Here is an 18,010-nt window from a genome sequence, read left to right as displayed (position 1 = left end):
GCTACAGAAAAGATGAAGAACACGCTGACACTGATAACAAAAAAGCATCAGATTTAAGAACATAAAGGTGAATTTCCATACAGCATCAGTATGTGAAACTAAATTTGCAAACAACATGAGTATCATCCTCTTACCTTGAAAAACCTGGAGCAAATCTGCCAGAATTCAATTAAAGGGCAAATTAACACCTGTAGAGTGTGTGAAGCTCCTACTACACACCCTAAGAAGTGATTGTCTTTGCAGCAAAGGGTGGATCTACCAAATATTAAATAGTGAAGATACAGTTTTTTAAACTGTTGTTGCTGTTGTTCAGAATACTTTTAACATTCAACATCAAAATAATTTAAAGTTTTAACTTTTAATGCATTGAAAGATGAAAAAAACTATGCATAATTTGTCCATTTAAAATGAATTAGTTGAGTGTCTAAATGCATTTGCAAGACTTTGTGTTTGTGCTTGCTGGCTCATTGAATTTGGGTTTTGGCAAAAAAAAAAAAAAAAAACAGAACTAGGATCGACTGATTTGTTTACCTCATTTAAGATTACAAAGGCAATTTAATGTCTTGCGAAAATAGATAAGACAGCTAGTGGCATTCAATCAGATTTATATTGTTTACCTTGGAGCTTTTCACTTACATTTCAATGATTATAAACTTTAGTCCAAACACAATATGACAGATAGATGGATGGATGGATGGGTGGATGGACAGACAGACAGACAGACCAACAAGTAAACCTTAAATCATGTCATAACTTTCCTGATATTTTGTGCGTCTGTGTGTTTGTTGCAGATATATGATGGGAGTCAGTCTAGGAGGTAGAGATTATTCATTCATGGACGATGGCTACCAAGTCAATCCCAAGCTGGTCGTCATTGTTCTGAACACACAGAGGGAATGGGAGAAGGTAAGAGCCTTTAATCTTTATATCCAGCCCGAATCTTCATTTTCTTCTATTAGCTCTGGCTGTAAGGGATTCTAGAACCATAAGCAATCAATATTCTGTTTACTAGCTCAGAGCCTTTTTGTGACTTTGACTGAAAATGCACTGGGCTTTGCTATTAGAAAAGAAGAACATTTCATTTGTACTTCCCTTTTCCCAGCCTGGGGTTTTTTTCATGCACATGACTTAAACTAATGTTTACTTAGTCATAAAGAGTCAAAATAGCCCTTATTAAGGCATTGGTTTCATGACGAATATACTGCTTTAAATTGGAGAAGAGTGCACGTGTCTTCATCCAGTTTGATTGTGCTGATTAATGCCCTTTTTCATTTCGGTCTCTATTTTGGCTATTCGCAATAATTATTTGCTTGTTTTTTTGTACAGTAATCTATTCTCTGTCTTTGCTTCCTTTCTCTAATTAGCTTTACATGTTCTCCTATTCTATCTCGGTGCTTCACACACTCGTTTTCGTAATGGTTTGCTCACTCATGCATTCTTTTAATGACTTGTTATTTCTCTGAGGTGTGTTGGATGCTGTGTGTTTTGACAGTGCCCTGCAGTGTGTGTGAAGACACACACACTCACATTAAAACCCTGCAGTGATTGTGTGAAAAGTGTGACACTAATCATTTCTCACTGCAGCGGGGCTTGAACAGAGTGTGAGCCGATCGTGTTATCGGAGCTTATAGACGAGCACACGCACTTGACGGAACACATAACTACTGCACGAAGAGTGCAGTGCACATACATGGGGTAAACTTGACACATTATGTAGTTACAGTGGTAGCTGACATGGCATTTCAAGCTGCAACAGAAAAGCACACACACCTGATGGAATGCATAACTATTGCATAGAGTGCTGTGCATATACTGTCACATTGTCTGGGTTGTGTCCCTGGGTTTCCACTAGATGTCCTCCTTTCCCACGGTGTCTGTCACCTTATTAACTGTCTGTTCCCTTATTTGGTCACCTTCCTCCTTGTTGAGTTAATTGATTATTCCCCACCTGTCTCCAGTTCCCTCATTCACCTTCTGTGTATTTATACCCGGTCTGTCTGTGTATGTGTCACGGAGTCCTTGTTGATTGTTTAATTCATGTCCGTCAGCTCTTGTCCTTGCCTTGTGTTCGTGTCTTGTTTATGTTTGGATGGATGTTTTGGTCTCGACCCCTGCCTGGACTGTTTACTCTATTTGGATTACCCTTTAATAAAAGACTTACCTGCAATTGGTTCCCTCTCCCGTGGTTCTTTGTAACACCGATCGTGACAGAAGGACTCCGTCATGCAAGGAACCAGCGGTATGTCTTTTTCCCGCTCCCCAGCCAGGATGGCGGAGCGGAGGGCGAAGTATCTGAAGTTGATCGCCCTCCGCCAAGAGGGCAATGAGGTGGGTGCCCTGGCACAGGTATTATGGTCCCTGGCCGAGGGCATGGGATACAATGACGCAGCCCTTAAAGACTATTTTAATGGCGGGCTGGATGATCCAGTGTCTCAGGAGGAGATGGCGCAGTTAGAGACACTGGAATTCTGGGAATTCGTGCGCTACCTGCAGCATCGGCCTCGGTGGGATGCCCCAGCCACTTCTGTCTCTTCCGGCGGGGTGGTCGTCAGCCCAGCACCACTGCCCAGGATGGCAACCAGCCAAGCGCCACAACCCAAGATGGCCGCCAGTCCAGCACCACTGCCCAGGATGGCTACCAGCCAAGCGCCACAACCCAAGATGGCCGCCAGTCCAGCACCACTGCCCAGGATGGCTACCAGCGAAGCGCCACAACCCAAGATGGCCGCCATTCCAGCATCACTGCCCAGGATGGCTACCAGCCAAGTGCCACAGCACAAGATGGCCACTAACCCAGCGCCAATGCCCAAATTGGCCACCGTTCCAGCGCCACTGCCCAAGATGGCCGCCAACCCAGCGCCAATGCCCAAATTGGCCACCAGTCCAGCGTCACAGTACAAGATGGCCGCCAGCCCAGCGCCAATGCCCACTTTGGCCACCGGTTCAGCGCCACAGCCCAAGATGGCCGTCAGCCTAGCGCCACAGCACAAGATGGCCGCTAACCCAGCGCCAATGCCCAAATTGGCCACCGGTCCAGCGCCACAGTACAAGATGGCCGCCAGTCCAGCACCACAACCCCAGATGGCCGCCAGCCCAGCACCACAGTACAAGATGGCCGCCAGCCCAGCACCACAGTACAAGATGGCCGCCAGCCCAGCACCACAGTACAAGATGGCCGCCTGTCCAGAGTCATGGCCCAAGATGGCTGCTTGCCCAGCGCCGCTGCACAGGATGAGAGTCTCAGCTGACCCTCCAGAGTCGAGTCAGGTGCCAGTGGACCCTCCAGAGTCGAGTCAGGTGCCAGTGGACCCTCCAGAGTCGAGTCAGGTGCCAGTGGACCCTCCAGAGTCGAGTCAGGTGCCAGTGGACCCTCCAGAGTCGAGTCAGGTGCCAGTGGACCCTCCAGAGTCGAGTCAGGTGCCAGTCACCGCTGATCCTCCAGAGTCGAGTCAGGTGCCAGTCACCGCTGATCCTCCAGAGTCGAGTCAGGTGCCAGTCACCGCTGATCCTCCAGAGTCGAGTCAGGTGCCAGTCACCGCTGATCCTCCAGAGTCGAGTCAGGTGCCAGTCACCGCTGATCCTCCAGAGTCGAGTCAGGTGCCAGTCACCGCTGATCCTCCAGAGTCGAGTCAGGTGCCAGTCACCGCTGATCCTCCAGAGTCGAGTCAGGTGCCAGTCACCGCTGATCCTCCAGAGTCGAGTCAGGTGCCAGTCACCGCTGATCCTCCAGAGTCGAGTCAGGTGCCAGTCACCGCTGATCCTCCAGAGTCGAGTCAGGTGCCAGTCACCGCTGATCCTCCAGAGTCGAGTCAGGTGCCAGTCACCGCTGATCCTCCAGAGTCGAGTCAGGTGCCAGTCACCGCTGATCCTCCAGAGTCAGGGCTAGTCACCGCTGATCCTCCAGAGTCAGGGCTAGTCACCGCTGATCCTCAGGGACTGAGTAAAGTCACCGCTGATCCTCAGGGACTGAGTCAAGTCACCGCTGATCTTCAGGGACTGAGTCAAGTCACCGGTGATCTTCAGGGACTGAGTCAAGTCACCGGTGATCTTCAGGGACTGAGTCAAGTCACCGGTGATCTTCAGGGACTGAGTCAAGTCACCGGTGATCTTCAGGGACTGAGTCAAGTCACCGGTGATCTTCATGAACAAAGGCAAGTCACCGGTGATCTTCATGAACAAAGGCAAGTCACCTCTGATCTTCATGAACAAAGGCAAGTCACCTCTGATCTTCATGAACAAAGGCAAGTCACCATTGATCTTCATGAGCAAAGGCAAGTCACCATTGATCTTCATGAGCAAATGCAAGTCACCAATGATCTTCATGAGCAGTGTCAGGCAAGCACCAATCTTCTGGAGTCCAGTAAGGACACCAGGGAATTACCAGAGTTTCGTCGTCCCGTTGGTCCAGCCGCACGGAGGTATGCTCCGCCTTGGGGGGCTCTGGTCCTGACCACATGGCTGTGGTGGTCTTCTGCTCCGCCCTGGGGGCCTTCCGCCCTGACCACACGGCTGTGGGGGTCTTCCGCTCCGCCCTGGAGGACTCTGGCTTCTTCCACAAGGATGTGGTGGTCTTCTGCTCCGCCCTGGGGGGCTTCCGTCCTGACCACATGGTTGTGGTGGTCTTCTGCTCCGCCCTGGGGGGCTTCCGCCCTGACCACACGGTTGTGGTGGTCCTCTGCTCCGCCCTGGGGGACTCCAGTCTCCACCACACGGACGTGGTGGTCTTCTGCCCCGCCCTGGAGGGGCTTCATGTTGTTTTTTGTTTTTGTGTTCACTCCTGTCCCTGTTCCTCTCTGTCAGTCTGGTCCTCCGTCCCTCCCCCTGAACCTCCTCCAGTCCTCCTCCCTCCTGGTCTCCCTGTTTGGTGTTCACACTTCTGGTGTCTGTTCCCCATGTTTTTCTTTTCTGGCCCTCCGTCCCTCCCCCTGAGCCTCCACCTGTCCGCCTCCCTCCTGGTCTCTGTTTTGTGTCTGTCGTGGAGCGTCTGGGAGCCGCTCCGTAGAGGGGGGGTACTGTCACATTGTCTGGGTTGTGTCCCTGGGTTTCCACTAGATGTCCTCCTTTCCCACGGTGTCTGTCACCTTATTAACTGTCTGTTCCCTTATTTGGTCACCTTCCTCCTTGTTGAGTTAATTGATTATTCCCCACCTGTCTCCAGTTCCCTCATTCACCTTCTGTGTATTTATACCCGGTCTGTCTGTGTATGTGTCACGGAGTCCTTGTTGATTGTTTAATTCATGTCCGTCAGCTCTTGTCCTTGCCTTGTGTTCGTGTCTTGTTTATGTTTGGATGGATGTTTTGGTCTCGACCCCTGCCTGGACTGTTTACTCTATTTGGATTACCCTTTAATAAAAGACTTACCTGCAATTGGTTCCCTCTCCCGTGGTTCTTTGTAACACCGATCGTGACATATACCTGGCGTAAATTTTACATGGCAGTAGTCGACATGGCATTTCAAGCAGCAACAGCAATATCTTGCAGTATGCCGTACTATCTGAAATTACTTTAAACAGCTTTTTTCTTTTGCAATTAGTGCACATGCAGTTTTAAGGCACTTCTTAAAATTAGTTTGTACCCCATAGGACTATTTAAATCTGTGATTCCTAAATGGTTTTGTTTCAGGACCTTATTGTACAAAAGTAACATTAACATTGATTAATATTAGCATGAACTCCACAGGCCAAACAATGTGTGAAATGATTAACATGACATAGACTGAATGGGAAAACTGAGAATTTTGCTAATGCATAAACAGCAGCACGAGTGTGATTTATCAGCCAAACACATGGAACAAATACCAGGCCAAATATAATATTTGTATTAGTCATATTATTATAAGTGAATTTGCATCAAAACACGATAAAGTTTGATTGGACAGCCTTTAACGTAAACAAAAGATATGGGAAGCATTTTCTCCAACTTGATAAGCACATTTATTTTTCTGTCCTGACTGTGCACATTTGTAGGCTAGGTTAGTGCTTTATTTATTTGCAATATTCTTTTTTTTCCCTTGTTGCCAGTTAAACCCCATCAAAACAGGCCTGCATACAATTTCAAGGTTACAATCCACCAGTTGAGAATTGCCTGCAAAAATTTCTAAAGATTTAAACTGTTTATATTAAAGAAAATATAAAAAAAATAATATAATATATAAATATATTTAATGTATAATATGTATACACCCCTAAAATCTAGACATTAAAACATTCTAAAAGAGGGCGAATGAGAATAAGACTGAAGGAAAAACAGACCTGGGTCCCAGTCTTTGAATGTGACTTATTTACTTGCTGGATAAAATATATATACAACATCTCTCTAATAACATTTCTTCGCGTTTTTTGAAGAGCGGAAAATCACATTTTTGTCCCCAAACTCATAATAATAATGGACGCCACTTCAGAAGAACCGTCAAACCTTGTTTCTTTGTGAGCCAATATTTGTTTGTGTGTGTCTACAGATGGGACGATGGGAAAACCACACGTTGAAGTTGAAGTTTCCAGTTTGGCCACGTTATAACTCATTTGGGGACATGGACGCTGATGAGAACCACTTGAGCATTGTGACTCTAGAGGAAAGACCCTTTGTTATAGTGGATGATGTGGACATTCTTACTGGAACATGTATGCGCAACTCTGTACCTTGCAGGAAACACATTAAAGAGTGAGTTTTGTTTCATTTATTTAACTTTAAAGAAAAACTATAGCAGTTAATACCAGTTTTGAATAAACTTGCAGGTTGTGCAGGTATTATACATCCTATCTTAACCTTTAGCATGAGAGCTTTATTTCCCTGGGGAATACAGAAATAATTGTGCAGTCTCTAATGTGGTTATGAACTTTTGTTTGTGTTAAATTTAGAACATATTAGATTGAGTTATCTTCAGTCTTTCTCAGTATCAGCTGTTTTCTATATTGCTTTGCCTGTATACGCTGCAGTAATACCACGGAGGGCTCCTATATCAAGCAGTGCTGCAAGGGCTTTTGTATAGACATCTTGAAGAAGATTGCCAGAAATGTAAAGTTCACCTATGATCTTTACCTGGTCACAAATGGCAAACATGGCAAGAAGATCAATAATATGTGGAACGGCATGGTGGGGGAGGTAAGTCACTTTCAATAACCTAATGAATGAATCATCAGTTTAAATTGCAGTCACACAGATGTCAGTTCTTCCTGCCTGTATGGCTGTCAATCTATTGTTCTGTCTGTGTGTCTATAGTGACACACAGAGTATACACAGAGTCCATAGTATAAATATCGCTGACTTACCTCTACCCATTGACGGTTTATCAGCATCCCTCCTCCACCCCATCTCCTCACTTTGAGTTCACTCTATAAATAGACGGGGAAGGGGGCGTACTCTAGGTTCTAGCCATTCCCGAGTTCGGAGCCCTTCCCCGGACAGCACGCCAAATATGCATACCATACCTCAGCTAATTATATGTAAGCGTGAACTCGTGAAACACTTGTGAAACTCCATTCCTGCCCCAGAAAAATAAACTGCATCCACTGTTCACGTAACATTGGGTTTTTGGGAAGCTGAACAGGGTTATCTTTCCCTCATATCTAAAAACACACTCCTTTAGAGACATTTTTCTTGAGCAAGTTGAAGGGCGCACATGCTTTTCCAGGAGAAGGGCCCATACATGAAATTTCTTCCTTTCAAATACATGAAGAGCCATGCTCGAAAAAAACTTTCACGAACTTGTACAATCCCAGAAGGAGTGTATTTGACACCGAATTATATAGCTCATACATTCAAATAGTTTTTTAAACTTTGGCCATGTTTAGCATGAGAATCCAACTCTTTAATTGTGTAGATAATTCATAATGCATGAGATGGAATTAGACCCCCTGCTTTAATAAAAAGCAGAAATGTTTTGACTTATACTACATCTAATACTTATAAAATATCTAATTGCTTTGTCTGTCTACCTATCTGTCATTCATCTGTATATCAGTTGTTCTGTCGGTCTTTTGTTCTGTTTGTCTATCAGTCATTCTCTTGTCTTTCTATTGTTCCGTCATTCTATTATATATCTGCCTTTCTGACATTCTGTTTATCATTCTATCAATCGTTCTGTTTGTCTGTATGGCTGTTCTATCTATATATCTGTCTATCATTTAACCTCTTTCTGTCAGTCTGTCTATCTATCTTTCTATCTCTGTTTTTCTCTCTGTCTGCCTTTCTGTCTATCAATCTATCCATACTTGTCTTTCATTATATATTCTATCTATATTCTTCTGTCTTTTTCTGTTTGTACCAGTGTGTTTTCTGTTTCTTGAGGTGTTTTTGTTTTCTTCCCTGCTGTATAGGTAGTCTATAAAAAGGCTATAATGGCTGTGGGTTCATTGACCATAAATGAAGAGCGGTCAGAGGCCATAGACTTCTCTGTCCCATTTGTTGAGACAGGCATCAGTGTGATGGTGTCACGTAGCAATGGAACGGTGTCGCCCTCTGCGTTTCTAGGTAATAGATGAAATAATATCCCTCTGGAACCAGTATTTTTTTCTCTCTGCCTTCCCCAATGCATTTTCTCTGTTCTCTCTCCTCCCTCAGAACCCTTCAGTGCTTCAGTGTGGGTTATGATGTTCGTCATGTTACTCATCGTCACAGCAATCGCTGTTTTCCTCTTTGAATTCATCAGTCCGCTCGGTTTTAATAGAAACCTGGCACAGGGCAAAGGTATGATACGCAACCTCAACCACAGTCCAGCAGCGTCTGCTTTAAAAAAAAATAAAAAATAATTCCAGCATTAAAAATGTTAACAATAAGCACCTTAAAAAACCTGTAGATCCACAAAGCTCTGATGATTTCCCATTTACTCCTAACTCCTACTCATTAACTTTCCCTCTTTCTTGTTTTGCATTTCTATAGACCCTCATGGGCCCTCCTTTACTATTGGTAAGGCTGTCTGGCTGCTGTGGGGTCTGGTATTCAACAACTCTGTCCCAGTACAGAACCCCAGAGGCACTACCAGTAAATTTATTGTGTCTGTATGGGCCTTTTTCGCTGTGATCTTCCTGGCCAGCTACACTGCCAACTTGGCTGCCTTTATGATCCAAGAGGAGTTTGTGGACCAAGTAACAGGCCTTAGTGACAGAAAGGTAATTTTTTTTATGTGTATTATGAAATATTGTGAGCTGCCTCATGAACCTGCATTTATATCTGTACCTGTAACTGTATATTAGGATAGAACTAAAATATTTGACTAGATAATACTGTCTGATAATTATTCTAACATTTAAATGTTTTTGATAAGCATAAGTCTCTTAATTACCATGGCTGCATTTATTTGATCAAAAAACAGTAAAAATGTGAAATATTGTTATTGTTTTCTGTTATATTTTAAAATGTGATACATTTCTGTTATGGCAAATCTGAATTTTTGCAGTGTTACACCAGTCTTCGATGTTTCAAAGATTTTGCTGAATATAAGTATTCATGTCTTAAACTGTGTATATATTACGGACCTCTCAAACTTTTGAATGGTAGTGAATGTAGAGAACCTTTAAGTAGTTAATGTGTTTTTTTACTTTAATCATGTCTTATCTTGTGGAGGGCACTGGTGCCCCCTGAGAAAATATATGCATACACCCTTGACAACATTTGAGACTGAAGTTCTGACTTAATATAAATATATACCTACATTTATAAACATCATCTTACTTTGGCTCTGTCAGCCATTTAAGCAATTATTTGTTGCTGAGCTCAGCACAAATCCATTGTGGGATTACTTTATCTAAGGATGACACACTGTAAAATGTAAAAATATGCAGTTGGTGCAATAGGAAGCTATTTCTACCTTTCTTTTTGGTAGTGTAAACTAATGTATTTTGATTCATTCAAGTCGTAATAAATAATTTCTCTGACTTGAATAAAACCAGTTAATTTAGATCTTACCACATGAAGCACATTTTTCAGGCTACCTGACAAAACATATTTTACAGTGTGCTGTCTAGTTGGCAGCTCACTAGGTTTTGAGAAAGCATCCGTATGTCATTATAAATGAACTAGATGGAGCATATGAACTACTCCAGTTACTAGGTTTATCTCCCTGGATGTGTTTCTGTATTTGAGCTTGTATTGATTCTCTCCATGTATCTCTTAAAGCTGCCCTCACTGTTCTTCATGTAATTGATGTATTTTTTTCTATCTTTTCTAGTTTCAGAGTCCCTATTCCTATTCACCACCTTTTCGCTTCGGGACCGTGCCAAATGGGAGCACAGAGCGAAACATCAGGAAAAACTATCCAGACATGCACCAGTACATGGTGAAATACCATCAGACTGGAGTTCAGGATGCACTGGTCAGCCTCAAGACAGGGTATGGCTGGGATATGCACATTATTCACAGTGTTTGGTCAACAAGAATACTTCTACTATATATAATGTTGATATTTCTGTATACACAAGCCATTAATTCTGCTTTGTTGGTTTGTATAGTAAACTGGATGCTTTCATATATGACGCGGCTGTGCTCAACTATATGGCGGGGCGTGATGATGGCTGTAAGCTAGTAACTATTGGCAGTGGCTACATCTTTGCCACAACAGGATATGGCATTGCCCTGCAGAAAGGATCCTACTGGAAACGGCTGGTTGACCTTGCTATCCTCGGGATCATTGGAGATGGTATAAGTGTTTTCCTGCATTTCTTTCCAGTTTTTTTTTCACTTATTGCATTACCTCTGTATTAAACACTACCTCTGTTCCTAACCATAGTGAGATTCCTTGCTCTCTATATATAGTATGCAGCTTCATAAATTATTAATTTGAAACACACTACATAGAGATAAAACGCACACCCTGATGTGCAGTGTAAATATCATGAAGTACATTCAGTTGATTAGAACAGATTTGACCTTGAACATGAAATACTGATTCTCATTTTTTTTTAAATATATTAAAATAGCAAACAGTTATTTAAAATTGTAATTATATTTTACAATACTACATTTTTTCCATGTATTTCTGATAAAGTATATGCAACCTTGGCAAACATAAGAGACTAAATGTTTGAATGGCAGAAGAAAGTTTAGAAGACTGAAAGGCAGGGACAGAGGTCAAATATGCAATTTGTTGTCATTGTTATTAAAAAAAATATATAATAATGAAGATTGCTGCAAGCAACCAATCAGAATTAGGTATTCCAGAGAGTGAAATGATGGGCAAATGCAAATAAATAAAATAAAATTCCAAATGATGATTATTTTGTGCTTTTACAAGAAAATACAATTTCAGTGTAATCAAAACATATTCCGAGTATAAATGTTTTATTGTTTTTTGTTTTTACAATTTTTTTCTCAGTGAAGTTCTTTTAGATTAGACTGTTCTGCTATTTTAGATAAATAAATAAAAAACTGTAGCTAAAAATATATTTATTTTTATTCCGTTTATTTATTTTTGTCACAAGGCAACATTATTTTGCTGCCTATTTAACAGCCTTTGCATCAGGAGCTTGCCTGAAATGCTTAAAAATGCAGCCCAGGTAAACTGCTCGCTAGCGTTTGGAACAGAGCAAGAATGTGAGCCTGTTTTTTTCTGTGAGTCTGTGCATAAGTATTAACTGTGTGATGTTGTGTATTAGGTGAGATGGAGGAGATGGAGGCCCAGTGGCTGACTGGTATCTGTCATAATGAGAAGAATGAAGTGATGAGCAGTCAGCTGGATGTGGATAACATGGCTGGTGTGTTCTATATGCTCGCGGCTGCCATGGCTCTGTCGCTAATTACTTTTGTCTGGGAGCACCTCTTCTACTGGAGGCTACGTTACTGTTTCACTGGTCTCTGTTCTGGGCAGCCAGGAATTCTCTTCACTATCAGCAGGGTATGTCGCAGAAAGACTATGGGAAATTAACTAGAGAGGTTCCGTTTCTGAAGGCAACCATTATCTGCTCAATCTTGACATATTAACTTGTCATGGGGGCTGTTTACCACAGTCGTCTTAAAGCTTCATCAGTGTAGGGATTGCTGCTTATGTGCTGACAAACACATTTTTTTGCTGCGAAATAAGAAAGAGCTTATATAACAGAATATAATCGCACAAGCAACCATTTCTAGAAATGAGTTACAGGGTGCGGTTGTTTGTCACAGTGGGATATATTACTTTATTTCATCCGTTTATAGAGTTTCAGACCCCAGAAAAAATACAGCGGGACTAAATTGAGAAATATTGTGCTAATATATTCCTTTTGGTGTGAGCCTCCACTTATGAACTTTTGTTAACCTTTCCGTCTCCGTTTCATCTATAGGGGATTTGGAGTTGTATTCACGGTGTCCACATTGAGATGAAGAAATCCCCAGAGTTGGGCTTCAGCCCTCAGGCCAACATGTTACACCTTCTGAAATCGGCTAAAGAGATCACAACCCTTGGAGTTACCTCACCCAAACAGCCCGTGAGTAGCATTCTCCGTCCTACTACGGGCTTGCTGGAGATTATGGATGGAGCAAAAGGCAACAACCTTGCCCAGAAAAATGCTCCCTATAGCAATGCCAGCACCATGCTCAGCAACCGTCACAAAGAGCCACTTAACAATACTCTGTTGCCAGGGCAACGTGCCCTGAGCTTGACGGATGCTCAGTCAGGTGTTGCTGGAAACGGTGGCTCAGGAGGCGGAGGTGAGACCGCTCGACCTCCAGCCTCCAAGCCACGTGCTCTGTGGAAGAAGTCTGTGGATACTCTGCGGCAGAACCCAGGTCCTGGGGGTAATTCCCCTCCTTCTACCCCACAGCCCACCGAGACCCTACCTATGAAGAGCCAGCGCTACCTGCCTGAAGATGCACCCGCCCGCTCAGATATATCAGATTGCTCGGGTCGGGTGGACTTGCAAAAGCAGCACAAGTTAAAAGAAACGCTTCGGAAACGGAACCGCCTACCGCGGGATCTGAGCGATGTGGAGCTTTCAACTCTGCGAAGCCAGCCCAGTCAGCAGAGTAACCACAGCGCTCAGATCTACTCTCAGAGCAGCCAGGGGAGTCAGATTTACACCATTGACTCCATTGATCAGGAGCATAGCCTGCACTACCCAGATATCTTCAGTGATCACCACGATAACAAACACCGGCCATCCTCTTCCTCTGAACAGCAGCCAATCCTGCAGCTCAACAGCAGTCTGCTCTCACAGGCTCACGAACCAGATGTGATGCAAACTGCCATCATGAAGGATAAAAAATACAACACATATGGAAAGCCTGGTGGTGTGGGAACCATTGCCGGCGGGCCTGGTTGTATTCAGGATCCACGACAGACACACTGTCGTAGCTGCCTGTCGAAAGTGTCCAGTTACTCTGGGCTTTACACTGTACGGTCCCCTCAGTATCGCTGCGATGCCTGTCTGCACTCCGCAAACCTGTACGACATCAGCGAGGATCAGTTCCTCCATCCAGATGGACGGGGCACTGGTGGCGGAAGTGTTGACAGGGCCTTCTCTCCTTTTCTCTCTCAGCCTGATGCTTCCTTTACAGCATATCTTCCCCAGAGTGACCAAGAGGGTGACGGTCTTATTAGTCACTACCAGAATGAGGGCGTAATCATCCGGCAGCACTCGTATGAGAACCTGCCCCAAAAGAGTTCCTCACGGCGGGTCAGTCTGCAGGACAACATGCCATATGCCAACGTTCCCTCAGCGACTTTGATCCTAGACAAACCCCCGAAAAATCAGTCGGTCCACCTAAACCACACGCTCGGGGGGGTTGGCATCAGCAGACTCGGGATCGGTCGACGCAGCAAGTCAATGTATCCGGCACGCCCAACGGAAAACCCATTTCTCCAGACGCTCCGTGACGACCAGCGTCTAGCTCACGGCCGCAGCTCCACAGACATTTACAAGCAGCTCGTGCCACTCACATTAAGCCAGACTGATGGCAATATGCTCAGCGTGGGGATGCCGACCCCTGACCTCTATTACTCCGAGCATGTCATGCCTTATGTAGCCCCTCCCCCTCTCGGCACATACACCGCTCCCAGGGCAATGAGCGCTGGGGGAGCTCGGCGTGTCTACAAGAAGATGCCGAGCATCGAGTCTGATGTCTGATGGATAGAGTGTATAGTGGTCTGAAAGACTATGAAAAGACATGCATGGATATTTCCACCAGGATATGGCTTAACCGTGGAACACTTGGCGGGATTGTAAAGCTATTTGACTATAAGGCAAGCAAGTCTGGAATATATTTTGTTTCCCTTCTTGGACTTATCTGTCAGAACAGAAGTCAGAGTTCAACTTTACATCAGGTCCTCCCCTCTAGTCGAGCGGCAGCTCTGTGTCTTCCAGAAAACATCAAAAATGGTGGGCAGGACGCTCTCGCGCCTTCAAGCGAAGGGAGAGCAGCAAATGCTGCTTGGAAGTACAGGGGCAGCTCCAAAGAGTTTCCTTTTTCACGCAACACGAGCAACCAAAAAATGGAGTAAATAAAAACATGAGTGAATATACCCACATTCTGCACTTTTACACACACAAAAATACACATGCACATTCAAGAGGCACAAACGATCTCAAACTACTAAAGGAAACATTAGGTATGAACTAGAATCTCTCGACCAAAAAAACTGAGTACCACATACAATGTAATAGCATAAATGACAGGTGTGCACTTGCACGCAATCACATGCTCTGAAATAAATAAATCACTTAGCAGATCCAAACCAGAATGAGTTTTTGGAAAGGTAGCAGAACATCTGTTACACTGTTTGAAAGGCTTATAAATGTGTGTACAAATGCATTTCGATGTAAAAGCTGCGGTGAAGCATGGTCCACAAAGTCTGCTCAGTTCAGAGTTCAGAGATTAGATATTTCAGCCTGAACTGTGACAAAATGCACTACCTGTATGGTTAGTCTCGGGTGTATTCTATGAAATCAAGTACTTTAGAGAATTTCAGACAAGGAAAACTCGATGCACACAAGGCTTACGTCTCGTTCGTGTCTCTGAGGACACCAAATGGAAAAAGTCTTGACCCTCCCCACCCTTGAATCTGTCTGTACCTTGCCTGCATGCAGAGCGCAAATGCAGGAAGACACTCCTCTGCTCACAGCACAACAGTGTAGTAAGTGTCAGTGTTAATTCATCTAAATTTTATCATCTTGAGCATATTTCTATAGTTGTCTAGAATATTGAAAAAAGTGATAGTCAATTTTTACAGTTTTCTACACTGCCAAATATTTGAAAAAAGGTGTGCCAAGTGTATTTGTTGTGTTATAGAAAGGAAGACTGCAGGAAAAGAAATGCAGGGAAGTGACAGAAAAAAAGGTATAGTCTTTTTTGTGGTCGTAAGGGACTGAGAAGGTGTAGAAAATGTAAAAGCCCACACCAACTAATGATGTCATTACAGAACCACAGAGATATAAAAAGTTCCTGTTTGCCTCGAACACACAAACATACCACTTCCTGTAGAATCCAACCACACAAATATTCACCAATCACAAATATTTTTGGTTGTTTTAAATTATATGATCGTTCCAGCGATATGCACAATATCAGGTTGCAATATTATATTTATGTATGAAATTTCCTAGTTTTAATATGTTTTATTATTAGTCCCTTTTCATTTTATGAATTGTTATACATGTGGAATTTATTTATCAATGTGATTTAATTGCGTATATATATTTAAAAGAAAAAAACATAACAGCATGTTAATCTTCTCTATGGTCTCAAACTTTTAGAATTGTTCTTTTTGATTTTGATGTGAATGGGAGTATATGTTTACAGTGAATGTGAAAATATGGATTCATCTCAGATGTGATTTTGATTCTCATTTGAATACAAACATAAAACTGTTGTATGACCAAATGCTAACTGGATCACCTTTCTTTGCTGTGTTTTCAGTAAATGCTAAGTGAGGTTAACCTTTCAGGGTACATACTGGGTTTCAGACTCACCACACGAACATGGTTTGAAAATCATAAAGAACCTATGGCTTTAGAAAAGAGAAGGATTTTTCTTAAGGTCAGTCTGTCAGATGCTACACGTCTGCCTCTAAATATTTCCATTCTGTATCCGGACAGGCGTTCTTGTGTGAACACACTCAAGAAATATTAAAAATTAGCTGTTTGTTTTTAACCTCATTAATGTCTACGCAATACTAGCATATTCATATTTCATATCAGCCTCCATGGAAAAGGCCATGTCTGTGTGCATCAACATCTCACTTGAATGTAGACAACAGCAACCAGACCCAAGACACGGTAGGATATTTTAATGTGCTGAGTAGATGGGTTGTGATTTAGATTGTAGTGGTTCAAACCACTGGTATGCATTTGTATTTACAGGTAGATTTGGAATAAATCTATTTGCACATTGATCTGTTTTACATCATTTACATCCCTTCCATTGTGCAAATGTAAACCAATTTACACTTGCTTGATCCACGCTAGAATTCAAAATAGTGTAATAATGTCAAATTATGCTAATGTTGAGTCTCATTCCTCACAAACATTATGATGCACTCCTACAATTGTTAGGATCTGAAATTGTCATAAAATGGAAGAGCTCACATGATAAAAATGTGAAATTAGTGTTAACCAAAACCATATAAGCAAGTATAGTCACTTGTAGGCTGAAAACCGACACGATAGTCAAATTTAATTATTAATTTGTCTTGCTATTTGTGTTGTTTTGTAATGTATGCATTTCCATGGAAAAGTACGATTAAAAGCGGTTTATTTTTTCCATTTAGGTTGTTTAGCAAACAGCATGTAATTTATATTCTAAAGCAGAAAATGTTTAGAAAATGCAACTACTTCTATTTTTCAACATTTCCCTTGAAATATACTTTTAGTATCACTTGGATTATTTAGGTTATTTTGATATGACCAGTTACAGTATGTTTCATTATTTTAGGTGAAATCTAGCTGTGCAAGTAAATCAAACATCAAAGTGAATGGTTTGCAAAGGAGTAGACCTGTGGTAGCTTTAACCAGGTAGTTTTTTTGCTTTATAGAATTAAGCAACAATACTTATGAAATTCTTCCTGTTGTGTGAAGCTGGTTTGTTTTTCTCTGACCTAATTGTAGAAAATGGCTGCTTTTTGTTAAGTTAATCAGCTAACTTATAATCAGTGGAAAATTGCTGATTACATTACCACTTGTCAAGTAACAACTGAACAATCTTCTAGCAAACACATTCAATCTTTTGTGGTGCATAGACAGCAGCACCACAATGTTGCACTGTTGTAAAATGGTTGCTAGCCGACCAAAGGCCTGACCATTTTGAAAAAAAATAATAATAATAATTCAGCTCTCCAAAGAGCCAAAAGATCTGAGTTATATAATTAATGTCCATAGCACAAGTGTAGGGAACCTCTGACAAAGGCTAATGTATAGGTAGTATCAGTAACTTATATTTAATGCTGACAACCTGCAGCATTTTTTCTGTATCAACAGTGTTTGTCTCTGTCATAAACCTGGTCTTGTTGCTACAGAGAAACATATGAAAAAGCCCATTCCTTTTAAATGAAACATAATGGTGTTGATAGCAGCAACATGATGGGCTTTTGGCAGATCTTTCAAAACAACTTTGCATTGGATTGTATTCTTTTTTCGTGTAATTTGTAGTTGCCAAAAGACCCTGACAAATGTGGCATCTCGTGGCACTGCAATTGGCTCAGAGAAGGAAGAAATGCTCTGATTTCAGCACAACTAGTATTCATGTCCTTAAAGGGATAGTTCACCCAAAAAGGGAAATTTTGTTATCATTAACTCACCTTCATGTTGTTCTAAACTATTTCTTATGTTGAACTCGAAATAAGATATTTAGAGGAATGTAGGTAAACAGTTGAATTATAGTTTTTATTTTACTACTTCTCATTCTCTATATACTATAATATTTTTTCTGTGTGTGTGTGTGTGTGTGTGCATGCAACAGAAGAAAGAAAATCCTACAACTTTGGAACAATGATAACCAAATTGTAATTTTTGGGTGAACTACTTTAATATTCATAGAATTTAATATAATGGCTGCATTATTTCTGCACAAGTCTACAGATATAATTTATCTGGATAAACGCACACAAATT

General features: G+C 42.2%; 1 protein-coding gene across 1 annotated transcript in view; it reads left to right on the top strand.

The window, feature by feature from the left end:
- grin2ab (glutamate receptor, ionotropic, N-methyl D-aspartate 2A, b) overlaps window positions 1-16,887 on the top strand; it is a 90,996-nt gene extending 74,109 nt beyond the window's left edge. The window contains exons 5-14 of the mRNA XM_059553623.1: window positions 792-906; window positions 6,458-6,660; window positions 6,936-7,101; window positions 8,316-8,469; window positions 8,560-8,685; window positions 8,878-9,107; window positions 10,166-10,326; window positions 10,446-10,633; window positions 11,589-11,827; window positions 12,252-16,887. Of these exons, the coding sequence (XP_059409606.1) occupies window positions 792-906; window positions 6,458-6,660; window positions 6,936-7,101; window positions 8,316-8,469; window positions 8,560-8,685; window positions 8,878-9,107; window positions 10,166-10,326; window positions 10,446-10,633; window positions 11,589-11,827; window positions 12,252-14,033 (3,364 nt within the window). The 3' untranslated portion in view covers window positions 14,034-16,887. The remainder of the gene's footprint in view (window positions 1-791; window positions 907-6,457; window positions 6,661-6,935; window positions 7,102-8,315; window positions 8,470-8,559; window positions 8,686-8,877; window positions 9,108-10,165; window positions 10,327-10,445; window positions 10,634-11,588; window positions 11,828-12,251) is intronic.
- The last annotated feature ends 1,123 nt before the right edge of the window (window positions 16,888-18,010 follow it).

This window comes from Carassius carassius, chromosome 7 (genome assembly GCF_963082965.1).
Source record: "Carassius carassius chromosome 7, fCarCar2.1, whole genome shotgun sequence".
Classification (NCBI taxonomy): Eukaryota; Metazoa; Chordata; class Actinopteri; order Cypriniformes; family Cyprinidae; genus Carassius; species Carassius carassius.
The sequence above is the reverse complement of the archived record's forward strand: the minus strand, read 5'-3'. Positions and strand labels throughout refer to the sequence as shown.